This window comes from Eublepharis macularius, chromosome 5, assembly GCF_028583425.1.
Source record: "Eublepharis macularius isolate TG4126 chromosome 5, MPM_Emac_v1.0, whole genome shotgun sequence".
NCBI lineage: Eukaryota > Metazoa > Chordata > Lepidosauria > Squamata > Eublepharidae > Eublepharis > Eublepharis macularius.
This window is the reverse complement of record NC_072794.1, coordinates 54,943,611-54,970,579: the sequence shown is the minus strand read 5'-3', so window position 1 is coordinate 54,970,579 and position 26,969 is coordinate 54,943,611. Positions and strand designations below refer to the sequence as shown.

Genomic DNA, 26,969 nt, shown 5'->3' with positions numbered 1-26,969 from the left:
CTCCTTCTTTATAAGAACAGCCCTTCTGAATCATGCCAGGAGTTAATCTAGTCTAGCATTCTGTTTCCCAAAATGGCCAACCAGATATCTCCTCAAGCAGTTCATCAAGGCAACAGCCTTCACTGTTTGTTTGTCTCTTCCCAGGAACTGGTATTCAGAGTACAATGTGTCTGAAGATGGAGATTCTGTTTAGTTGTTAATAGTTCAGAAATTTTCCTCGTTACCTTAAAGCCATCTGTGCTAATGGCTATTGCCACATCTTGTGGCAAGGAATGCCGTAAATTATTTTTTAAAGGAATATATTTAAGATGTTTATATTCTGAATCTTTAGTTGTTGCGCCTGACATGGTTTACTTACAGTGTTTAAGAATTGCTCACCCCTTTGGATGAGCATCTCAGAAAAGCAATGGGATTATATTTGTTTAGAATCTATTTGGTGTGTGTTAGAACTTTGTTTCCTCACAGAAGCCCATCTTCTGAGTTTCTGTACAAATTACTGTTAGGGCAGATAGTCCAAGTAGCTCATTGACTGCTATTCAGTAGCACACGTGTTCCTTAGGAAAACCATGAAAAGATCTTGAAAAATGTGTTCTAGTCTTTTTAAAAAAACTTTTATTTCATGGGGTTTTTCTCTATACTGCTTAGCTGATAGGTACACTTCCGTATTCTGTTTCTAGGACAGAACGAAACGTGGTAACGTGCAGGGCAGGCTGGGGGGTGGGGGTGGGAATAGGATCTTTTTCATTCAGAAGTAGCTCTTATTAACAAAAAAGTTTAAGAGCATGCCTCCTGACAGAAGGATGTGAGCCAACAGCAGTGACTCCTACAGAAGCACAATAGGCAGCCTTCTGGCAGGCAAATAATTTTGCTCCATTTGTGCATTGGGAGTGATTGAATGATCCGGTCACACCTGCCACAGAGATGGGCAGAATGGCCTGTCTCCCAGAAATCAGCAGTTAGAGGTAGAGTAAGCCAGGCAGTAAATCATACAGAGACTTGTCTAGCATCCTCTTCTGTAGGTGGATACTTTGGTCACACAGAACCCTTTTATTATTGTAATAAATAATGTATTTATGATATAATAGTTTGTAATCTTCATTCATTAACATGCCATACATGGTTCTCTGAGAATTGCTAGTGCTCGTGGTGATGGAAAGTGCTGTCAAACCACAGCCAATTTATAGCGCCCTCTGTAGGGTTTTCAGGGCAAGAAATGAACAGAGGTGGTTTTCCATTGACAACTTCTGTGTAGCAATCCTGGACTTCCTTAATAGTCTCCCATCCAAGGACTAACCAGAGCTGACCCTGCTTTGCTTCTGAGATCTGATGAGATTAAGCTAGCCTAGCTATCCCGTCTAGGTCAAGGCACTGTAGGTGGAACAAGAGGAGAATTGGCCTGGTACCCACTAAAATAGAACTCTATTGCTTGTGCAGTGTGGCCGAGTGTAGTTGTGCATTACAGTCTGACTTATTTTTAATAGGAAAGCTCTGCAAACATTGCTGTGTAGTGCAGTTTATGTTGTGTTACCCAGACATGGTTTTTTAAAAAATAAAAGTGTAATTATATTTCTCCTTTGTAGTCCTACAGTGAACCTTGCCCCTCCAGCAAAATATCAATGCCTTCTAGTGTGATGCCTGCAGTATATCAGCTTTTGATGCTGTTTCCACATATTCCATTTCCTCCTTCAGTATTATTTGCAAGCTCCAAATTAATTTGAAGCTCAGCATGGCCAATATGAGTAGTGTGTTTTTGTTGTTGCTGTTACACCTTTATTTACAAGCTCTGGTTTCAGTTATTACTAATGTTAAAAAATATTGCTTCCAGGGCAGTGAAGTGAGTTTTCTGATAATAGTAGCAATTCCTGCCCTGACCTTTTGTCTTACTGTAAACACTTTGCAGAACTCCATGTTTTGGAGTGCAGGGGGAGCATAATCACCAGAATTAGCACAAGGCATACTGATAAACTCTGAAGCTAATTTATTGAGAGATTTTACAAAGATTTGGGCCAACGTAGTTCATTGATAGGTTTTCCTTCTTGGTCCGGCAGGGATTTGTAGATGTTTTGACACTCATGGCCTCTTCAAAAGGGGTGATGAATACAGAGTTCTTTTAATTTAATTCCTTATATTAATGTTCAGAGTGGTTGCTAGCGTTTTAACTATTTCTCCTCCCTTCGAAATTAGCCAGCAGTATTTGAAAGAAATATTTTCATAACCTATTTCCTAATTTGGAAAATAGGTTCTATTTGGGATATTATGAGGATATGTTCTTTTGGAATATTGGTCTGCCTGTTGGAACCATTTCCTTATCATAGGGGTATTTTATTGGTACTGAAAAGCTAGGTATAGCTTCTGGTTTCTGTGCCATTTCTTGCAGGCGAGAAAATGTTCCCACAGGGTATGGTTGCAACTTGTTACAGGCCTTTTGAGGCAGACTGACAATGTTTTTTTAAAAAAAATATTTTTATTCAATTTTAGAACTGTAACAATAATCAAACAACAAACCAATATAATACATTGCATTTACAAATATTAACACAGTGCTTCAACTTTAATACATTAACAATGAGTGGTGTGAAGAGGGAGGTTGCAGATCTCTTGCTTCTATGAATTCGTAAAATGGGATCCATTTTTCCCAGAAGTTTGATCCCGAAGATTGATATTCCGTCTGATGTAGATTGTCAGTTATTTTTTCCATTATCAAATGGTTCCAGATTTTTGTAAACCAAAGTTCTGTAGTAGGTGGAGATTGGTCTTTCCATTTGGTTGCTATTGCACTCCTAGCTGCCACCAGGAGAGAGTTGATAAGGTCTCTTCTAACATTTGGGATTGATGTCTGATCCCACAGTCCCAAGAAGATTACTTTTGGTGACATAGGGACACTCTACCCTGTTATTTCCTTAATAATATTTAGTATTTCTGACCAAAATCGAGATATCAAGGGACATTCCCACCAACAGTGAGCAAAATTACCCTCATTATTGCATTTCTTCCAACAAGAGGGCGATGCTGAAGAATAAATTGAGATTTTTTGGGGTGTTAGGTACCACCTATGTATAATTTTATAGCTTTGTATTTTAGTTAATATAGTTGAGGATTTATTTAATTTTGATGCCCATACTTTTTCCCAGTTGTCTAATGTGAGTTCAGACTGACAATGTTAACAATTGTGTTTCCCCATAGAAGTGAACAGCAGCCGCTCACTCAGGGACACCGTTGAAGGAAGATGAACCTGTGTCCTACTTCTAGTGATCTTGGCTTGAGATCTCTTTCTTGGTCATACTGGAGTGTTACAGAATGCTGAGAATTGGCATTTACATACCGATAATGCTCTGTCTCTACAATTATTTTTCCTTTCCTTGTAGACCAGAGTCATTACTAGTTCACTGAGTTGCTGTTTGAGAGCTGTCAGCCCTGCAAATGATTATCAAGATTGTTAACAGTCCAGTCATCATAGATTCCCAAAGGGAAGAAGAATTTTGCATCTTTAATTTAGTTGACGGTCTGATGATAACGTGTGATAGCTTCCAGGCAGGCTGCTCAACCCAAAGATTATCTCATATTTTTCTTGGATTATTATGAATTGTCTAATAAACACAGACAAGTTTCATCTGATGGCAACACATAGTTTAGAATGTCTGTCTGGAGGTCATTTTCAGAACTGATTTGTACAAGTGTTTATACCCTAAAGGAGAATGCATGCTTTCTAGGAAATAACTATTTGGAAGCCTTTCTAAAGAACATAAGTATAGTAATGTAGCTGCTAAAATATAATGCTATTTGAGTTCAGCAAAAAAACCCCAAACAGTACTTGTCCTCTATGGCTTTCTTGAATGTTATGAGTTATATATCATTTGTTTTCCTTTTATGTAGCTGTAGTGAAAATCTTGTTTAAAAATACTCGGCTATTTTTCCAATTACCAACAATAAATCAGTATTTTTGCAAGCATGCCAGGGAGTGCCCAAGAATGGTTTCTCACTGTCAGTCTGCATTGCTAGTTATAGTCTGCAGTGTTTTCCCTTGTGTTGCATTCTCTGTGTGCACCTTACATCTGTGCATATCAGTTCACCTGCATCTTGTATTTTCTTCTATAAGGTCAGCATGTGGATTAATGATCTTGTTCAAATGCACAGGATTTTTAATGTCCTTCTTAGAATCTCTTACATTATACTGCAGCACAATCACACACATCATCTACATTTTTGAATGTATTGAATGAATCCAGGTGACTGTGCAAATTGGCCTTTATGTAAAGACTTGGGTTGGCATCTAGTTTTTCTGGAAAATCATCTTCAGAAAAGAGTGGGCCAGTACTTCAGCTCCTCCCCCCCCCAATTGCTAACAGGCGTGTTCTGTGGCCACAGATGCCACTTTGTCCATGCTGCTTGTATGTCTTGGGAAGCAAATGAGCAGCCAGGTACTTATACCTTATGAGGCTAAATTTGGCCCAGGGGTTTCCAGTTGTTGAACTCAGTGTAAGATATTCTTTTTGCAGCTGCTATGAGAAGATTAACTGTGTTAAACAAGAATATAGATAAAGATGGGAATCATTTACTGAAGGCTGAACTAATTCAGAATGATTAAAATTCCTCAAATTGGAGAGCATTTAAAAAAAACACTGTAATTAGCTTTTACATTTGGAACAACCTTACTTATGCAAATCACTATGGTAGCTGGGTAAGAAAAATGCTAGCAAGTGCTGTTTCCATTTGGTTATTTTTACTTTAAATTTTGATAGTATGTCCTCAGGAGGCAGGCTTCTGTTTTTCTTATTTTAGCTATCCGGTAAGACTATAATCCAATAATTTAAATTTTTGCCAACAAATCTCATTAAGAGAGAATGCATGTCTTGAATTAACTATGTAAACATTTTGTATTATGTTATGCATGAACTGTTTTGCAGCTTGATCCAGTGCATGTTTACTTAGAAGTAAGAGCCAAGCTACAAGAGATGAATTACATGAGGAGGAGTATGTGAAGGGAGTCGCAATGTTAGCTGGGAAGCTGAGTTTTAAAAGAGATTGGACGGCTTTGTCAATTTCCCCTCTCTACCTAGCCAGGGAGATCACAGTTCAGAGGATTTGTTAATTTTGCCTCTGAAGGCTGTCAGTTTTACCTTCTCTTCTAAGAGGCAAAAAGGAAATAAACCCTATGAGCAGCAATCTCCCTGGCTCTGTGCAGAGGGGAAATTGACAAGGCCTTCCTATCTCTTTTAAAACTCAGCTTCCCGGCTAACATTGCGACTTCCATCACAAGCTCCTCCTCGTGTAATTCGTCTCTTGTAGCTTGGCTCTAAGTTGCACCCAATTCAGTGAGGCTTGCTCTCAAGTAAGTGCACACAGGATTGAAGCCTGAATCTCTCTTTTTAGGGTTGTGTATTCTTCTGACAGAAATGTTAAAGAGGCTGAGCAAGTGATTCTCCAGAAAAAAGTTTCAAAGCGTGGATTAACACAGAAAGATGAAAGTCTTAAATTTACCAGTCTACAGGATGCTCAAAATCATGAAAGGACATCTGGTCATCAGTATTCCTCAAATGGAGCTGTGGAAACAGAAACTATGGCTTCCTCTTTTATTGTAAATGAAATTTCTGAAGAAACTGTTGATGCTGAAGGCGATGTAGCTGTGTCAGGTGAGGTTAAAACAGCAGTGTATGGATTGTCTTTGTTACCTAAATGCCATTCTGGGTTTGTTAACCACCTCCAACAAGGTTTGCAGGTATTCCACCAGCAATGTCAGGATTAATATTCTTAATGTGAAATCCTAAGTCAACGATCCTTGCTTTAAAAAGTGCTGTAGGGATGCCACAATCTATATCTAGTCTTTGTAAGAGCTGATGCACTTAAGTTCAGTTTTTTTAAACTATTGCGTTGCATTGGTGATATAGGGATCAGTCACAAAGCAGAGCACGTTATTCTGTACACACTGAGATAGGGAAGTCTTGCCTTTATCCATTGCAAATCACAGAAGTGCTGCATACAAACACATGGGTACATGAAACTGTTTTATACCAAATCAGATCATTGTTCATCTTTGTTAAACCTGAAGACATTTGTTAAATGCAGAGATCAGGGATTGAAACAGAGATCTTACTTACAAAGAGAATATGCTTGATCGTCTTCGTCCCTAATTCTTTGCTTTGATTTCAAAACATTTCTGTATAAACAGGGAACAAATATAGTCACTTTTGTCTCTTCAGATAATTCTAAAGCAGAAACTGCATCTGATTTAGGAAAAGAGTTGTTGCTGCTCTACGAGAAGTCTTGGTTTTCAGATATTAATATTTGGATTGATGGAAAACAATTTCATGGGCACAGGTATTTCAAGAAACACTAAAACTTCTAAAGCAAGGTCAGTGCTCTGCAGTTAGACGCTTCACCTAAGCAGCATCGACAGCATGTAGAATGTGAACAAGTATTGTATTTTATGTTATATTTTACAGCTTTGATAGCATTCTATGTTTCATCAATACAGAGGTGAGAAGAAACGATATATTTTTCTCCGTATAATGTAGTCTGGTTCACACACTCATTGATGAAAATATTCTCTTATGTGCAGTGGTGCACAGTTCTGCACCTGCCACCATGCTATAAAAGTAATGTTTAATATGTACTAAGAAGATCTATTTCAGATGTTGAGTTCTACGTATGGGCCTACTGCAGCTAAGTGGCTTAATTTAGACATAATGCCAAACATTGGTTTGGTACTGTGGTACTTACCCAAGTAGGAAAAATACCAAACAGTTTAAGGTTTTGAGTCATCAGATTTAGGAAAAGTACCAATCTGTTTAAGGTTTTGAGTCATCAGACCAGAGGAGGCTTCTTTTCCTAGTTCTCTTTTTGTCACCTCCAAAGAAATACAAATCTTTTCTCCTGTCACCAGTGAGATCTGCCACTTTAGCCCTCTTTAGTCTGGCTAAGCTGTCGCTTACAGAACTTTTGAACTTTTTCCAGTGAAATGACCTTGGCCCTATCTTTGCCTCTGACCAAGGTTATTCTGAGAATCAGCAGCTCCATCATTTTCACTTCAGTACAGGCCATAGGTGGCTTACACACAGGGACAGGTTTGTGTAGTTTTCATCATTGCTTATGTGGCTGCTGATGCAGTGCAGTGGTAATGGGACATCCACATAGCATATTTTCCTTGAGTTTCCCTGTCCCAGTGATATATCATTTTAACAATATATGTAAGGTTTTCTGAATTCCTTGCTTTCCTTGAGAAAAAAAAAACTTAAGTAGCCACTTTAGTTGCAGAGATAGCCCTGTCTCCTTATATATCTGTAACAGAAGAGGCTAGAGATTTACTTTTTAAAAAAATGAAAGCTAGGAATTTTGAGAACTTGTTGCCCGTGTTGTTATAATGGTATATCAATGTAATGGTATTCCAGTGCCAATTTTTTTAAAGACCCTGTTAGTGGAGAGAGGAAATGGTCACTGCAGAAATAGTGTCAGGAAAATGGATGCCATGCAAGCAGCACAATCTGAACTTTCCCACTCACGTGGCAGCCGTCATGGCTTTACTGCAATCTCTCCCAAACCTTTGCAGTGAATCAGGTTTGAGAAAGATCAGAGAAAAGCTGGGGGAAACTTGGGAGGTATACAGATATGCCTCAGTGCTGTGGGCAAGCAGGAAAAAAACTGTTTTCCAACAGAATTGAATCCAGGGTAAGTAGCCCATGTGGAAACTGACATAGTCTGCTGATTCAGGTGCAATGGCAAACTATAGTTTACACATCTCCTCCAAGCCATTAGTGTAGTTTGCAGTTCTGCTTAAGCAGAAGTAACTGATTTGGGAGAGGGTGGATGGAGGAGAAACTGGCACTGTGTAAAATGCCCTGAGCCTGCTTGCAGGGAGGGAGGGCTAAAAATCTAATCAATCAATCAATCAATCAATCAATCAATCAGAATATGGGAAATGTCTGAAGCAACAGAATTAGATTTACCAGCTCTGGGTTGGAAAATTCTTTGAAATTTGAGGGTGGAGCCTCAGGGGGCCAGTTTGTGGAAGGAGAGGGGAGATCTCAAAAGGAATTTGATGGTATAGAGGTCTACCCACTGAAGCAGCCATTTTCTCTAGGCAAACTGATCTCTGTAGTCCGGAGATCAGTAGTAATTACTGGAGATCTTGATACCTCACCTGGAGGCTGGCAACCCTAAATATGTTTCAAGATTTTAAGAGCTCTTCACAATCGAGCTAAGTTTTGAGAAAAAGAGGCCTTATTAAAAATATCACCACTAGTCCCTGAAGAAAGCTTTCACCCTTCTAAGGCCCTTAAAGGGATGGTACACTATCGGAACGCTGGTGACGTCTCCATTTGCAGGCCATTTGGCTTCTGTTTTTTCGATGCCTTTTCTGGAACTGCAAAAAGTGCATTCCCAAAAAAGGCGCCAAAAAAAAAGGAAGCCAGATAGCCAGCAACTATTTTGCAAACGGAGACATCTGGATTTATGAGGCAAAGCCACAAGTGTTTGGTAAGTGGGCCATCCCTTTAAAGGTGTGTGGAAACTGCCTAAAACAGGAAAGTCTGTGGTAAAATTGCAGTCTAAAATTGTAGAGTATTAATAACCGAGCCTGTATTAAACTGCAGATCTGCCCTCAAAAGCATATTTCCTCAAAAGCATATTTTCAAAAGATCTATAAAGGGGAAATCATGTTGATCTGGCACACAAAGTGTTAAACATTTTAGCTGCTTAGGCATTTTAAAGGAACCCCCCCCCCAAAAAAAACCCTGTTCATGAGTAGTGAACCTGGAGGCCTTTCAGAATGGTAGCATTCTTCCTCATTTCCGTGAGAAAATGAATAAAATTGCCAGAGATCCTGGGAGGAATAAGTATGCAGTGAGCAGACACACATTAATTTGTAAAGAGCAAAGAATATCAACACTTTGTAACAGCTTTCTTTAAATAAATATTTGTATCTAGTAGAGCAATGTTTACTCTTTCTTTCCCTCTCCCAGGGCCATTTTATGTGCCAGATCTAGTTATTTTGCTGCTATGCTGAATGGGAGTTGGGCTGAAAGCTCTCAAGAGCACATCACTCTTCAAGGGTAAGCATCGTGTTTGTAAGTCATGTGGGAGCAAAGGTAGGCAATTTTAAATCACTACAAATACAGAGCAGCCACGATGCATACAAAGCAATTCAGATTAATCTGACCTGACACCGTATTTGATGTAATGTATTTGAGCAAGGGTTCTGATTTGGCTAGTGGGAAATCTGTGCTTTGAATCTTTCTCTCCGTTCTGAACAAAAACTGTTAATTGGGAAAAATTAAAAAGGAAAGAAACATTGGAGAACAATTGGCATTGCAGTTAAATCAGTCCGCATTGTTGCTTTTATTTGCTGAGCATGACTGTGGCTAAGAAACAGTGTTGAGAACTTTTACAATGCGCCCATCGCTCATTCTTCCCTGGAGCCAGTAAACCTTAAAAGTAGTTGAGCAATTTGTCAGCATCAGTGTTAATCACAGTTAAGACAACTGAGGATTTTTTTTAGATCAGGATATAAAACCCATTTGAAATTGTAGTTTCAGATCCTAATTTAAGGAAGCTTGGTTAGCTTTAACGTATAGCTAATGTCAGTGCTGACAAATTGATCTGTGATAGTCAAGCAAGGAGGAGAAAGTAGATTTGCTTCAGAGAAGGAAGTAACTCCTGTGAGATGCATATGAAGCTGCTTTATACTCCCAAATAGCACATGAAGCTGCCTTCTGCTGAGTCAGAGCAGTGGTCTGTCAAATTCACTATTCCCTACTCTGGCTGGCAGCAGCTCTCTAGTGTCTCAGGTGCAAGTCTTTCACATCACATTACTACCTGATCATCTTAACTGGACGTGGTGGGGATTGAATCTGGGGCCTTCTGCATGTCAAGCACGTACTTGTACTCATCGTTACATGGGGTTTTTTTCAGCTTCAAATAAACCTTATTAAAACAGAAAAATTGTACAATAACAACTTAAAAACAACATACATCAGAAGTTAGAAATCAAAACATTGAAAGACACTAAATATTAAAGTATTCACAAGAATTACTAAGTAATTAAAGAATAATGGGTCAACTAAATTTACAATCATAGATAGAACTACAGCTAATGATATATATAATGATATATCTACATCATAAAAGTAGGAACCGTTTGGGCTGGGTGAAGTGGAATGTTGCCTCATTCTCCGGTGGTTTAGGGAGTGGGGCAGTCCACATGTTTGGGAACGTAGTTCCTCCTCTCTGATGCAGGGTCAGCCAACTCTTCTTGATCCCTGAGGGGAGGGGCTCGTTCTAGCATTCTCCAGTTTTTCTGGCCCTGCCTGAGGGCAAGACTGCTCTGACTGCACTCTGCAGAGAGCGACGATTGCGGCAGCAGAAAGGACAGCAGAAGAGAGACAATGATGCCGTAAGCTCCAGGGAGGGACAGGGCTGGCGTTTTTTGCTTCCCTCTTTTCCCCCTCTCATGATGCGAAGCCACAGAACTTCCCAGCCAACAGTCCTAGGCACTCCTACGTCCACGGAGGGTAATTGGCCCCCGATGAGGCTATGAGAACCAACGGTCCTAGATCTTTCTAGTACCATGGCACAGCATGGACTCCTGAGGAGGGCCCAGCTAACAGGCTGAACTCCCCTCCTCCCCCATCGATCGCTGTGAAGCCCGGGAGCACGGCAGAGTCCGCAGCAGCCCAGCAAGGAGCAAGGAAGGGACAAGGAAATCGTGTTCCCACCCACAGACTCAACCAAAGCAGGCTGCAACATAGGTGTCGGAGATGATAAGACTACCCAGACTGAGAACAGGGCAGAGTGGCTTGGAGTGAGGATTCCCACCCTTCCTCCCTTTTCACTTTTGTTTTATTCTTTCCCTTCCAACCCCTCTTGCTCTGGTAGGAAGGAACAGTCAGTATGGCGGCTAAAACAGGCCTCACTGACGCAGCAGGTTCTGGGAACACCGCATGCGATCTGGAACTGCCCAGCTCTCCAGCTTCCAGAAGTCAGGGAGGGGGGAGAGGGAGAAAGCCCAGGATCTAGACTTGACAGGTGAAGAAGCCAAAACAAATTTACTAACATGGCTTAGGGAGGAAATTAGGAGAGAATTTAGGGAAGCCCTGAAGGAACTCCCCCAGGGTAACGTTCCCTATGGATCCTCAGATAGACAGGGAAGACCCATTAAAAGGAGATACAGCCCCAAAGAAAAAAAGAGAGATGACATGTCCCATCCTCCCCCAAGACCTAAAAGGAGGAGGAGGGAGGAGAACCAAACCCACAGAGCCCCTAGTCCTTTGCTAGACACACAATTGGATGACTCACAGATGTCTGACTTCTCTTCAGGTAAGGAGGAGTGTGAACTATCGGAGGAGGAACTGGTTCACACTATATACTAGGCTTTTCCCACAGGAGCTTTATAGCAGATTGCTGCCTAAAGTACTGAGAGTTTTGGAGATAACTCATAAACCCAAAGGGAAAGAGGAACCGAATCTGGACTTCGCAGAGGGATCAGAGAGAGCCCTCCCCAAGTCAGGGGCGGCCCCCTCAGGCATTCCCCTCCCTGCAGCCTTCTATAACCTGATAAAGACAGAATGGGAAACCCCAGCCAAACCAAAAGCCCCTATGCAGTCTTTAATAAGTTTTACTCATTAGCTCCAGAGGCCACCAAGAAACTCAAATTGCCCCAGTGGACGACCCAGTGACCAGCGTGGCGGCTAGCTTAGTACTACCAGTGGATGCGGAAGGCATGCCCAAGGACCCCTGCAACAGGAGGGGATAGAACAAGCCTTTCACAGGAACTTCAAAGGGTCATCTATGTCACTTAAAGCATCAGTGGCAGGTTCACTCTTTGCAAGAGCAGCATTTTCTTGGGTCTCAGATTTGGCAGCAGCAGGGCGTGATGTACCTAAGGAAGTCAAGGATGAGGTCAAGAAGATTGCGCTAGCAACAGCGTTTGCACTGGATGCTTCTTTAGACGCAACTGGCCTCCAGAACTATGGCCTTTAATGTGGCAGCCAGATGCAATATGTGGCTCAGAAACCGGGATGTTGACCCCTCAGCACAGGCCCAGGTGACAGGGATCCCATTCAGGAGGGTCAGCTTGTTTGGTGAAGCCCTAGACAGGTTTCTAGTAGAAGACAAAGAAAAGAAAAAGGTCCTTCCATCAAGGGAAAAGAGAGAGCAAGCCGAAAAGGAAGTTCCAGTCCTTTTGGGATTCCAAAAGGTCATTGCGTCCAAACAATTCAAGACCTTTTAAAGGACGCTGGCAACCAAAGTCTTGAGACACAAATAGGTCCTTTCCCTCCATTTTACGTATCTGTGAGTTACTGGAGATTTCCATTGATATATCCAAATTCAGAGATTGTAGCAAGCCATGCCCCCTGTCCACATCAGAAGCAGTGAGGATTTTTCCCTGGCTGTTTACCACTACGTTGCTTGAAGGAGACCACTTGTAGCGGATATTAGCGGCTGTGAGTGTGCTTGTAACAAACTTCAGTTCTCTGCGCTTTGAAAGGGACTCAGCAGAAAGATCAGGGAATAAACAGATCTTGCATTCTTTAAATGGAAGGAAACCACGGGAATGGGCAAGCTACAATATTTTCCTTTTCATCCTAGCATCCTTTGCTGAGACAGGCTCAGCAAAGCGTCATGAATCATACAATTTCCTGACCTGCCTGGCCGATAACTTTCTTTTTCAAAAGGTGGAGGAAGCTACAAGGGGTTCGGCCATACTAGACTTGATATTAACCAACAGGGAAGAATTGGTAGATGAGATGAAGGTGGTGGGGACCTTAGGGGGAAGTGACCATGTCCTTCTTGAATTCCAGTTGCTGTGGGGAGCCAAGGAAGTTCGTAGCCAGACTCGTAGGTTAGATTTTTGTAGGGCCAACTTCGATGAACTCAGAGGCTTGATGAGAGTCATTCCGTGGGGGAGTGTGCTGAAAGGAAAAGGAGCGAGTGAAGGGTGGGCCATTCTCAAACACGAGCTTTTGCGAGCTCAAGCCTTCACTATCCCAGCAAGACGGAAACATGGTAAGGGCTCCAAGAAACCGATGTGGATGCACAGAGCTCCAGAATAAGCTAAGGGAGAAAAAGGAAATGTTCAGGAAATGGAGAGAAGGACAGACCTCTAAAGAGGAGTATATGAGGGTTACTAGGTACTGCAGATCAGCCATCAGAGAGGCCAAAGCTCAGTACGAGCTGGGTCTGGCCAGGAGGGCTCGCTACAACAAGAAAAACTTGTACAGATATGTGAGAAGCAAACGCAAGGTAAAAGAGGCAATTGGACCACTGTTGGGAGTAGATGGAGAAACTCTGGTGCAGGACAGAGAAAAAGTAGACAGGCTTAATGACTTTTTTGCCCCTGTTTTCTCCCTGAAGAACTCAGGCACATCTAGAGATAGTAGAAAATGTGGCAGGACACCTGAGTGGCTAATTGACATTGACAGAGAGGTAGTGGAGAGGCATCTGGCTGCACTGGATGAATACAAATCCCCTGGGCCAGATGGGGTGCACCCAAGAGTGCTGAAAGAACTTTCCAGAGAACTTGCAGAACCCCTGTCCATCATCTTCAAGGCCTCCTGGAGGACTGGGGATGTGCCACAAGATTGGAGAAGAGCGAATGTTATCCCAATCTTTAAGAAAGGGAGGAAGGATGACCCGGGAAACTACAGGCCGGTCAGTCTGACTTCTGTTGCTGGAAAGATATTAGAACAGATTTTAAAGGGATCAATCTGTAAGCATCTGAAGGACCGCTCAGTGATCCGGGGAAGTCAGCATGGTTTTGTTCCTAACAGATCCTGCCAGACCAACCTGGTTTCCTTCTTTGATCGAGTGACCAGCTTACTGGATCGGGGGAACTCTGTTGACGTGATTTATCTGGATTTCAGTAAAGCTTTTGATAAGGTCCCCCATGACATTCTGATGGGCAAACTGGAAGACTGTGGAGTAGGCTATAGGACAGTTCGGTGGATAGGGAACTGGTTGGAGGACCGCACTCAAAGAGTGGTGGTCAACGGCTTTTCATCAGATTGGAGGGAGGTGTCCAGTGGGGTGCCGCAGGGCTTGGTTTTGGGCCCGGTACTTTTCAATATTTTTATCAATGATCTGGATGAAGGAGTGGAAGGGCTGCTCATTAAATTTGCAGATGATACCAAATTGGGAGGGGTAGAAAACACCCAAGAAGATAGAATTAAAATTCAACAAGACCTGAATACTCTGGAGAAGTGGGCAGCTGTGAATAGGATGCAATTCAACAAAGACAAGTGCACAGTATTACATCTGGGCCACAAAAATGAGAAGCACAAATACTGGATGGGGGATACACTTCTGGGCAGTAGTATATGTGAAAGGGATCTTGGGGTAAGAGTGGACTGTAAACTGAATATGAGCAGTAAGTGTGATGCGGTGGCAAAAAAGGCTAATTCAGTCCTGGGTTGTATCAAAGGGGCCATAGCGTCGAAATCGCAGGAGGTCATAGCCCCTCTCTATACTGCCTTGGTCAGGCCACACCTGGAGTATTGTGTGCAGTTCTGGAGGCCTGACTTCAAAAAGGATGTGGACAAAATCGAGAGGGTGCAGAGGAGAGCGACGAGGATGATCAGGGGTCTGGAGACTGAGCCCTACGAGGAAAGGCTGAGGGCCTTGGGAATGTTTAGTTTGGAGAAGAGGAGGTTGAGGGGGGACATGATTGCTCTCTTTAAATATTTGAAAGGCTGTCATTTGGAGGAGGGCAGGGAGCTGTTCCAGTTGGCAGCAGAGGGTAGGACGCGAAGCAATGGGCTAAAACTACATGCACAAAGGTACCGACTGGATATTAGGAAAAACTTTTTCACCGTCAGAGTAGTTCAAAAGTGGAATCAGCTGCCTAGGGAGGTGGTGAGCTCCCCCTCACTGGCAGTTTTCAAGAAGAGGCTGGATGAATACTTGTCAGAGATGCTTTAGGCTGATCCTGCACTGGGCAGGGGATTGGACTAGATGGTCTGTATGGCCCCTTCCAACTCTATGATTCTATGATTCTGTGAATAGATCTAGTGAGCTGAGTGTTGCTTATCTTGCCAAGTGGATAAACTTTGTTGATTCACGGGGCAACCTCTTTTTCTAGATCTAGAATTGTGGCAAGCCATGATACTAGGAATATAGACAAATTAGTTTTTTTCTTCCTTCACCTCATCAAACCCTCTGCATTTCAAATTAGAAACTTTTGTTTGATTTTCTGGAGTCATCACATTTTCAGACAGACTTAGTTCCCTGTCCTGTAATTTCCTGATTTCCTCCTGCATTGTGATACCCATTTCAATCGCATTGTCAGCAGCTTGACTGACTTGCTTTAAATTCAGTTTAATTTCTTTAATCTTTTCTAGTTGATCAGAAAGTGGTTTTAAAAATGCAGAGAGCTTGTCAAAAATCCCAGTCTCAAAGACTCTTAAAGCCTCAGAAAGATCTTTTTTTGTAATGGCTGTGGTGTCTGGTGAGGAGACAGCATTAACGGCATTAACAGCCATATTAGAATTCCGCTGACTCTCAGCTGTCAAAAACCCCACCTTAATATAAGACCTAATCGTTGGACGTCTTGGCAAATTACCCCAATTTTTCTGTTTATTACCTCCTGTTTTCTTCATTTCTTGTGAGCGAATGCAGTCAGAACTTCTTAAGATAAGCAAATTATGCCAAAGGGGGAGGGGGGAGCAGAGCTCGGACTGCAAGCATCCATTCAGTCAGTGATGATACCGGAACTCATAGTTACATGTTTAATTGTTAATCTACCACTGAACCATAACCTCTCTCTGCTAACTGTGGTTAACTGTCGTTATCAGAGAACCAGAGTTGCATCTGCACTAGCCCATCCTCAGGAAGGCTAACGATTGAACAGATAACAGTTCAGCATGCAACTTTGAGTACAGTAAGTAGTACTAGCAAAAGTAGAACATTGTACTTTAAAATCACACTGTCTCTGCGGTTCATAGATCACTTAAACTGCTGATAGTGATTTCCAGAAATGATTCCGTTTCCTTACATCTGTTGGTCTTAATTCTGCCTGTGAGTGACATGGCACTAGTAGATGGAATGCTTTGGAGAGCCAGTGTGATGTAGTGGTTAGTGTGTCAGACTAGCAGCACACCAAGGTTTGAATCTCCACTCTGCCAGCGAAGCTCACTGGGTGACCTGGGCCAGTCACATACTCTCAGCCTAACCTGCATCACAGGGTTGTTGTGAAAATAAAATGGAGAAGACAAGAGTGATGTAAATGTCTTAAGGTCCGCATTAGGGAGTAAAGTGGGGTATAATTGGAAACAATCAATAAATTAATAAATAAACTCTTTGGGATCAGTCCCTCGTGGCTGATATCTAATGCTTGTGGTAAGAGCTATAGCTTGGGAGTTCCATGCTTGTTTGTAGCATTTATATGCCACCCCTCTACCAGAAAACTGATTCCTGTGACAGCTAACACCATAATAAAAACAGAACATTAGATAAAATCCGGTAGCAAGTGATAACCGTAAAACAGGGAAAAGTAACAAATATATAGCTGACAAATAATATATAACGACAGTCGCTTATGCCAAAAAAGTAGGAACGGAGAGCAGATTACCATTAGACCAGAGCTATTTATAGTACTGACATTTTACATCAAATTTGTCCTAAGGGATGATCCAGAGTATAATTTAATGGTGGTGTTGCTCTAGAGGTATTGGGTCACAGTTCCAAAGCTAGGCTTGAGATAAGAATTGGGGTCAGCATTTCTGGGGGACACAGGTCTATGTCCGAGCATTATTTATCAAAATTTCTTCTATTACACATGGTAGGGATTCCTTTATATAAGTAGTTTGCTGTACTAGTGATTAGGAAAGGGCCATTAGGAGTACAGGTTTCTGTCTGGGAATCTAAGAACTTCTCTCATGGAGAAAACTGTCATGGTGAGAATAAGGAATAAGGTTCCTGGATGCGAGGAATTTCATTGGTATGGAGAATCATTTAGTAACATGAGCTCCAACCCGGTAGCCTGAAGTGGTACAGCTGAGAAACAATTGTCTTTGTCCGCTTTAAGGAGATCGATTACTCTTATAATTGGATCTTGTTTTAGATAAACTGTCTTCTCTTAATAACATCTCTCTCTTTTTTGTTGTTTGCTGCTTTCAGTATACATGTATACTTCATGTATCTGATGAAGTGAGCTCTGACTTGTGTGATAGGTTATGCTGGAATAAACTTGATTGGTCTCAAAGGAGCCACTGGACTCCTGTTTAGTTGAGAACAGATTTCTCAGGTGCTGTTTCTGAGGAATAGGCCAGTAGGACCCTAATCAGTGAATCTCTCTGATCTACTGCTGAACAAAAAAAGAACGTGTCATTAGAGCAGTATCAAAGGCATTGATCTATGCCTCATCACATATTGTGGCGAGATACTTAGTACTTATGTGAATATGTATTTACAACTACTATTTGGTTCCAATATTAGCGCAGTTGGTCCATATATATCGTCTATAAAATAGTGAACTGCTAATAGATGGCTTGTAGCCCATATACTTATTTTATTTATTTATAACATATATATATATAATAAACAATTTAACAAAACACAAACACATGAACAGAAAGGGGAGTTACTGTGGAGACACCAAACCAAACAAAAAAGTCTGTTTCTGCTGGCAGAAGACAGTGATAGAGGGGGGGGGGGAAATATATCTAAGGAGGACATTCCACAATTTCAGTGTCATGATTGCTCCTTGGGTTGCTCCTTAACTAACCTCAAATGGCAGAGGCACCTGATGTAGAGCCTCCAGAGATGACTGTAGTAGTTGGGTAGATTCATATGGAAGTTGGCAGTCTTTGAGGTATGCTGGCCACCCCATAAAAGTCAATGCCAGCACCTCGATTTGGGCCTGGAAGCAAATCGGGAGCTATTGTAAGTGGAACAAGACAGGAGTGATATGGTCTCTACAATCCAGCCCCACTTATAGCACATTGCATTAATAACAACAACAACATTTTATTTATATACCGCCCTTCAAGACAACTTATTGCCCACTCAGAGTGGTTTACAAAGTATGTTGTTATTATCCCCACAACAAACACCCTGTGTGGTGGATGGGGCTGAGAGAGGTCCTAGAAGCTGTGACTGACCCATGGTCACCCAGCCAGCTTCAAGTGGAGGAGTGGGGAATCAAACCCGGTTCTCCAGATCAGAGTCCCGTGCTCTTAACCACTACACCAAACTGGCTCTCCAGTCTAACTAGGTGTTTCCAAGGTGTTCACCACAGTTGTGATCTTGCCCAAGAAACACCACAGTTTGTTCTCTTGTGTAAGGCGCTCCTGACCACCCTACCATTTGCTTATCCATCAAGAGCCCTGGGCCTGCAGCACCCCCAAGCCATGGAGCTGCTTCTTTAGGAGGAGTGCAACTCCATCCAGAGCAGGATACATTTTGATTCCTGGTTCAATCCTGAATCATGAGAAGTATGTTGTCCGAACTGCTAAAAAATATGTAGCAATCATTCCTTTTTTGGAGCCCTCTCTACTTTTCTTGAGAGTGCTGCTGCATTTTTTAAATCTTTTACTTTTTTATTAAGGCATTGATCACTATGACATCTTCATTGGGTTCATTTTTTATAGTCTAGGGTTTGGTGGAAAATATTTGTAGCTATGCCGTAAAACTCCAGAACTGTCTGCCTATCTTGTCTTCAGCATTTCTCTTGCAATTCCTCTAACTTTAATTTTCTGTGAACATATAAAACTGTTATTGCACTGTTCTGAAGAAGCTACTGTCAGAAGTAGCTATTTTTGCATCTTTGCAGATCTGTACGATATGATTCTATGCACTTGTAATGCACAGTGTTAGATGCTGTTCAGCATTTGACACACTGTAATTTTAGCTGCCTAAGAAACTTTTTCATAAAACCTATATTGCCTCATTGAGCTATGTGATTGCTTTTCCTGTTGACTTGACTGGAGCTCTGACTGGAGCATTTTTTCCACCTAGGTGTACAAGTCTTAGCTAAAGACTTAGCGTTCCAAATATTAGAAGGTAGGACTCCTAATTGCAGTAGAAGTGTCCTCTGTCAGATATTCTTCAGCTCAGTACAAATTTTCATGCTGTCTTTATAAACACTTGAGAGTATAGTGCATATGGCTTATCCTGAAATAATGAAAATACTGTTTAAGAGACCAGCTGTCAAGGCAGCAGGGATATTTGTTCATGCTGGCTTTTATGGCTACCTCGTGTGTTCACATACAGTCAGACAACTGTGTTGATTTTCACCATTTAGCACAATTTTTTAATTTTGGTTATCACTGAATGCTCCTTAAACATATTTCATGTTTGAAGAGGCAACATGTCAGTTATATGCAGTTGTTCCCATCTCCCCTTCCTCCAAATACAGGACTAATTTACAAGAACTGAATTACCGTTACCTTAAAGTCTGTGTTTACAAGATAAAACTAGTCCTTATCTTACTGAAATGAAGAATAAATTCCACAACAAATGAAATAATTCATGCTCAGGGACATTATCTTTTGTACTGGTGTTTGGCTTACAGTGTTTTGAATATGGGGATCTCATCCTAGCAGGATTACAGCTGAGAGTTGAGAAATAGAACAAAGAAAGATGGAGATGACAAGGTTCGATAAAGCAGCATTCAGTACATGAATTTGCAGAAATTACAGAGGAAAAGGAGGTTACAGTGGACTAGAAAAGGCTTTTATGAAGAATTTGGAATGGGAGGAAAAGTGGAGAGTCATGTGATAAGACAGAGGTTGAGAACATGTCAGTCACAGTCAGGGAGAAGCATGTTTAAAGTCCCAAAGAACTTATTGCAGACGAGTTTGCTTAGAACAACAAGAAAGGTGGTGACTGCAAATCAAACAGGATCGTGGATATCCATTGGTCTTAAAAAAAAAGCTAAGGTCAAATTAGATTGGAGCTGCATCTGCAAGGGAAGGAGAAGGGGGGGGGTAACCTTTCCATCACTGCACAAGTTTGCTGATTGAAACTGCCCCCTTGCCCCAACAAAGGAAAGAAGTTGGCTATCCATTGTTTCCCCATCTATCTTTTTCCTTTGAAGGGCTATAATGGCACAAGGGCTCCAGCTCTGATTTGTAAAACTGTTCTGAGATGAAAGAGTTAAACTATGTATCCCCTCTTCCAGTGCAGCCCTAATCCAAACTGAGGATGCATAAAGCTGTAATTTGACTTTTAAAATGCTGGTTGGTTCTGACCGCAGATTTTCCCAGTATCTTGCTTGTTTTGAACCTAAGTGGAGATAAGCGAGACAGTATATTCAAGTTGATGGAGAATAGGGTATCACTCAGACAAATCAAAAGATGGCTGTTAATAGGATCATTTTTAATTGATTGGAAAGGGAAGAGATGGAAGTTGATGTGGAAGAGGCATTGGCAATGATCCAATTGAGAGGTGATTGGAAGGTAGATAATGGCCGAATCCACACTTCCCTACCTTCCGCTTTTCATGTGCATTAATCGCGCTGGATTCTATCCCGCAATGTCCCAGTCTGTGTTCACATCCCTTCTCTTACTGCCGTTGCCTCGCGCCATACTTCGTCCACATCCCTGGTAGAATCGCACAATACGGGGCGGGTTTAGATCCGACGTCGCCAATGACGACATCACGTTCATTCCCCCCCCCCCATTTTTTCATCAGATTTCTGCTATAGCGTTTTTTTGCTAAATTGCTATGGCAAGGCCACACCCATATGATGCCTGTGATTGGTGAATGTTATTCTGTGCCTTCTTCTTTGAAATCCATTGGACCATTATTCTGGTGGGCTAATTTGAACTGATATTTAAGGTGAGGGTAATCCAAACTCTCCAAACGGGCAGACTAATTATTTGACGCTTGAATGTTATGTTAGAATGATGGATTTCCGCTATAACGGTAATCTCAACAGTTTTTAAAAAATTAATTTTAACAGCCACCGATATTTCTGACTGTTTGGCATCCTAAAAATGACACGGAAATGGAAATGACGCCACCCCTTGATGTCTCCGCGGGGATTTTGGAGCACCCCAATTAAGATTTATGGCTGGGATTGTGCAACAATGCTGGGAAAGTCCCCTTTTTTAAAAAAAGGGGAAATGGTGGGTAGGCAGGCAGGCTGTGGAGAGAGTGGAAAAGCTTGATAATTGCATGGCAAAGAGGGATGGTGTTCCGGAAAGGCTGCAAACACGAAAGGGGGTGGTTCGAAGGGGGCGGTCTCCTTGTAAAATGCTTCTATTTGTCCACATCCATGGTGAGAACCACGCAAGAGAAGCGTTTGAACGCACAACAAATTCGTCTGAGGCGCAACGTGAAAGACGCGAGAGAATGGCGAGATTGAGGTAAGAGTATGTGAACAGCCCTCTGAGAAGCGAATAATGGGCGGGAAAAAAGCGGAAAACTTGAGACGTGTGGATTTGGCCAATGTCTTCAGTATGTGGGTAGAGAAGAAGGTGCATAGGAACATCAGAGTGACTTTGGTGACTGGGCAATGTAGTCCCACTTTCTATTGCCAAGATTGGCCAGCCAGATGCTTCTGCAAATTAATGACCCGGTAGAATGGTGATGGGCTTACCATATTGTTTTCCCTCAGCTTCTGGAACTTGGCAGTATGCTGTCTTCACACATGGACTGTGTTGAGACAAACTTTTTTTGTATGATATTTTCTAGCACTAATTTTTATTTTATTTTATTGTTGTTCTCTAAAATGCTACTGGACACGAATCTTGTTGTCTTGTCAGTCATTTCCTTTTCTAATAATTTCTAAAACTGAATTTGTCTTTTTAATTGCTGTCACGTAATGTTAGATGAGATATGTCAAATGAGTTTCTATTATGACTGCGAGATACCTTTCCTGAATTCCATTACAGATCCTGCCTTTGTATATGTGAAGTTAATATTTTCTAGAAATGATAGGCAGTAGGGCTCAATGTGAAGGTTTGAAAACTTTCTGGATGAAGGAACCACTCAGAACAGAAGGGACAAAGCCCTACAAAGACTGCTTCATTACGGAGAATGTGAAAAGATGCCCAAGTCTGCCATGGGGATATGGTGTCATTTTGGAGCCTTTTAAAAACTTTTGATCCACAGGATCTTGCCAGGGACCATGACGCCGGGGGTTGAGAGAGGCCTGTCACCCCTGCACCATTTTCAGGAGCCATGTGGTCTTTTCAGTTCTTATATCCCTCTGAGCTCCGCACCCAGCAGGATCAGGCCCCCGTGGTGATTTTAAAACTTTTTAAATGGCTCTAATGGTGGGCACTATGGTGGGCTCGAGAAATGCAGTATCTTCCATTTTGGCTCCTAGTCTTTTCCTAACTCCAGAAACTGATTCAATAGTTCTGTTGTTTGCCTGAAATTAGATGGAAAGGAGAAATAGAACTGTGGTGCCAACTAGTACATTGATGGTATGTACTCCAAATCTCCAGATCTCTTCAATGGCTTCATGTAGCAGATCAGCTGTCAACCAGACATGTTCTGGGAGCGCTTGAAATTTAATGCCCAACTGTTCAGTGTTCCAATTTGTATTGGGACCACAGCATATATTGAGAGAGGAGTTAGCTTCCCTCCATGAAGTTTTTCCATGAGGTTGGGGAAATCTACTTGTACTGACGAGCTACCTGGAAAGCACCCCTGCAGATAAATGACAGTTCTCTGGAGTCATTTCAGGTTGGGCAAACAACAGGGTTGGGGGAGCTTAAGGCCTCATTCCCCATGGTCCTGATAAGAATCAGGTGCCTAAGAATTCAGTCCTGAGCATGAAACTCCCTGTGTACATCTGGTTGACAAGACTCAGGGTGGCCACGGTGGGATAGAAAACTGTGTATCATATATAGACCCTGAGAGTCCAGGAATACCAACAGGAACCAACTCTGTCAGTAGATACACCGGCACAGATCATACAGTAATGTAACCAAGGAGTTTTTTGTGCTCTGCTTAGAGCGGAATCCAGACCAAAAAGGATCTAGATAGGCTATCCCAAGAATGCCTGAAGTTGTTTCTCCATGACTCTTCAAGAACCTTCCCTAAAAAGGGAAGGTTGGAAACAAGCAAATAATTATTGAGATCTGTAACAGCTTTTTAAAATCAAGGGCCTTGATGTAATGTCCTTTAAGTCCGGAAGCATTGAGCTTTCTCTCAAATAGCAATTTACAGTAGATTAATTCACTGAAACAAGACCATCTGGTAGAGCTGCGAGAGCATAGGAAAAAATGTGAAAAGACTTTTTCTAATGCTTTTTTGTAATTTTTCCAGTGGAAAAAATGGAAAATTTGAAGGAATGATGAAAAGAAAGTGGCTGCTGTTTTTTCTTCTAGAAAGAGTGAAATGCTTCTTAAAGCAAGAATTTTCACACTTTAAATGTATAGCATGAAAAAATTTGAAGACTTGTTCAACTTTTATAATTTTTCAATATTGTGATGTTTTGCAGATCAATGGTTTGTTCTTAATGGCTTGTTTTTTTAATAGTGTGATATGGCATTGCAAGTCACCTTGAGTAGGACTCTGAAGAGGAAGCATAGAAATATTCTTAATAAACTGGTCACAGTGAACTGATAAAGCTGCTGCTATTTCCTCCCTGGGCCCAAATGTAAAACCGAGTAGGATGATCAGATGGTACTGCATAGATGCAGTGGTGATGAAGCTTTCTTCCTAATGAGCTCAAGTAATGTTCAGTGGGATGCAATACAAGTCTTCTGTTGCTCTAATCATCATCCTAGCCACTTTGTCCAGCCGCGTTCTGATTGTAATAGGGGTGCTGATAGAAAACCAGCAAGCATGTGAGATTGTTTAGAGGCATTGGTGTCTATTGCATACATGGCTTCTCAATCCCAGAAGTCAAACATGACTGCCAGCCAGATCAGTGGTAAATCACCGTAGTCATTAGGAAAACATTTAGATCCATCCTTTTCTAGGGGCAAGTCATTTTGATTAGTCCCCTAACCCTGCAGTGGTACTAAATCTCATTAATCATGCTCCCCTGTTACCCAAATAGGGAGGTCTATTTGGAAGTTGGGGGAATTAGCATAAAAGGAAACACAGCAAGAGGGGGTAACAATTAGGATCTCCACCAATATATACCAGGATCATTCCCTTAGAGGACACTCTAATAAACAAGTGGGTGTTCCACAGGAATGGTTTTTATTCAAGGGAAACAACAAGGCAAACACACAGAGAATACACACACAGAGCTAACTAGGAAATCAGTGAGGAAGAGTGAGAGAGATTATGATATTTACCAGTCCTGGGAGAGAAGAAGGTTCATGGAAGCAGCAGCAAGGACAGCCAATGACTTATGGAAGGGGGAGAAGAGAAATCAGACATAGGTTGAAGGTGCATGGAAGGGTCAGAACACACACTGAGCATGTGGCAGGGCAGTCCAATTATACTATGGAACGTACCCTGGAGCAAAACCGACATCTTGCTCCCAAAGACAATAATTTGATGGCTGTCTCCGGAGAGGAGACAATAAACTGGGAAAGGCTTGATTGCACTTATCTAGGCAGAACTATAGGTAAAAAAGATTATTGATGACCCGCGATTAGCGGAAGGGAAGAGTTATCAGATCACTGATTAACTCTCATTAGGACGGAGGAAGATCGGCAGGGTATGGGTGATTAATTCAGGAACTCCTGGAAGACCTCTTTTGTCCTTACATCTCCAGGGTGTAGGGCTGCTAGCTAGTCTTGCCTCGTGACTCACATTCCAGTGATTTTCCCTCTCCACCCAGATTGGGAACTGTTCTGCCTAGCCAGGCAAAATGCCATGTGCTTGGAGCACATAAGGAGAGGGAGTTATGATATAGCCATATTCTAAACTTCCCCTATTAGCATGATAGTATGGATTGACTGCTAACACCCCCAGCTCTGATCTGTCCATGACAACAGAGTTACACAGATCTCTTCCATCTTCAGACTAGGCGATTCTCTTCTAGTGAAGAACACCAAATTAAGGATATGTCTAGCTATATTCTGAGAGAGTGCTATGGTTGCCGTGGCAGCTGTGAAGTCCTAAACCATTTCCAGTAGAATGACCTTGGCACTGATATTGAAGTTCCCCAGAATGATACGTCTGTCTTATCCACCAATGCCAAGACCAGCTTGGTTAGCTGAGAACAGTGGTTAGCAAATAAGAGGCTGTAGGGTTGCAGACAAGGGCAAGATCACTGAAGTTTTCAGTGGGCTAATAACTGGCCTTTTATATTTTAGTGGTTGGGAAAAGAAAACAGTGTAATTTTAGATTGTATTGCTAGTATTCATTTACCTGCATGTGGTTTTTTAAAATTATGACAGGGTCACCATTCAATCTTGGTGAACCACTTAGGATTTATAAAATATTATGAGTGCTCTACATTATGCCACAGATGCTGGTGTCTGTAATGATTTCTTTTTCTGTTTTGCAGCATGAACCAGGTAGAAATGACTGTCATTCTGCATTTTATCTACGGCGGAATTCTGGATTTCCCAAATAAAGCAGATGCTGGGTATGTGTCAAGTTATGTTATTTTTAATTGCATACAATGCCTGTTCTGCTTCTCGCTGTCTACATTTGAATGCAAAGTGCAACACAAAGTCTATAAATAAAAAGTTAAAGATGCCAAAAATAATTTTCATTGAAATGTAATCCCATTTGAGCAACTACCAAAAAAAGGTGGTGGGGGGGGGACAGCCTGATTTATGTTGTAGCTGAACTGTGGGGCAGCGGTGATGAAGAAAAGTCTATTAGAAGGTAAGAGGTTCAAATTCCATGTTTGGCTCCAAATAGCCCCTATTTTTTTGCTGTAATATTACAAGTCTGGAGAATGTATCATGAACTATATTTCACCCACAAGCAATGAAATCCCATCCATGAGCTTTGTACTTTACTGATCAACGGCCTGGCTATTAGTAGATGGTAACTATCTTTAAATCATGAATGATTACTTTGTGTAAAGAATAAAAACAAATCCATTGGGTTTGTGGAAGCAATTATGGCATGTTTTTCGGTTGATTCTATCTAGAATCTTATCTGTAGTGTAAACTAAGTAAGATAAAAATTTAGATTTGTCCCAAATTTCAGGAATCATTATGGCCACTGTTCCCAAACTGTACAAACCAAACTGTACATGCTGCAGTGTGACAAGAATTTACACACTAAGCTAATATTTATTTATACTTTCTAACTCATTTATCATGTTTAGAATGGTAACAAAAGCAAATCCTGCCCCATCAAAATGAAATACTTTTATCATAATATCGCTGAAATTTTTACAACCCTTTCCTGATTTAACCCTAAGTTCCTAAAGCCAGGCAAAACAGGACATGTTAAAATGCTTTGGAAAAAGCACTTGAACTTTGGCAAGTTTTATAGTAGAAGGAGAGTTCTATAATTAGGGGTGGGAGGAAGCATTTATAGGGAATTCTTCCCTATGTACTCTTTTGTCTAAACCTGACGCACAAATGGTGTTCATTTGGGCATATGCAGATGTGATGCTTTAATCTTTTTGCAATGGTGAAGAAATCAGCATGGTTTACTGCAGTCACTTTTCTCAGAAGTGAATTTCACTTGCTGGTATTTAAGCATTATATCCTCACTGACAGTAATTATGGTTAAACTTAACAGATTTCCCTGTAAACCAGGGCTTGCTAACCAGCTTCAAACCCTAATTTCAAATTGTAATTAAAAATCACTGGAGAAAATGTATTGAACTGATTCTTAAAAGATTATTAGAATACAGAGTCCTTTTAGAAATGTCACTTCACCTGGTGAAAAATGAAATGAACGGGTTAGAGTTCAAAATGCCTTATTCCACTTGTCTAGACATAATGTGGATGATAGTGGAACACTCCTATTACAGGTTGACAATATTCCTACTAGGATTGATTTATGTGGAATTTCCATCATTGCTTTTTCTTCAGTTGCATGCTAAACATTGCAGACATGTATGGACTAGATGGTCTGAGAGAAGTAGCTATACATATTCTGAAAAGAGACTACTGTAACTTTTTTCAAAAGGTATGTTCCAGTTTTTATTTTTA

The 26,969-nt window shown here is 41.4% G+C and overlaps 1 protein-coding gene across 1 annotated transcript in view; it reads left to right on the top strand.

The window, feature by feature from the left end:
* Positions 1–26,969, top strand: part of BTBD8 (BTB domain containing 8) — a 62,742-nt gene that overhangs the window by 12,489 nt on the left and 23,284 nt on the right. Inside the window, exons 3-7 of the mRNA XM_054980858.1 lie at positions 5,371–5,630; positions 6,198–6,315; positions 8,955–9,044; positions 25,355–25,435; positions 26,850–26,946. Coding sequence (XP_054836833.1) covers positions 5,371–5,630; positions 6,198–6,315; positions 8,955–9,044; positions 25,355–25,435; positions 26,850–26,946 — 646 coding nt within the window. The remainder of the gene's footprint in view (positions 1–5,370; positions 5,631–6,197; positions 6,316–8,954; positions 9,045–25,354; positions 25,436–26,849; positions 26,947–26,969) is intronic.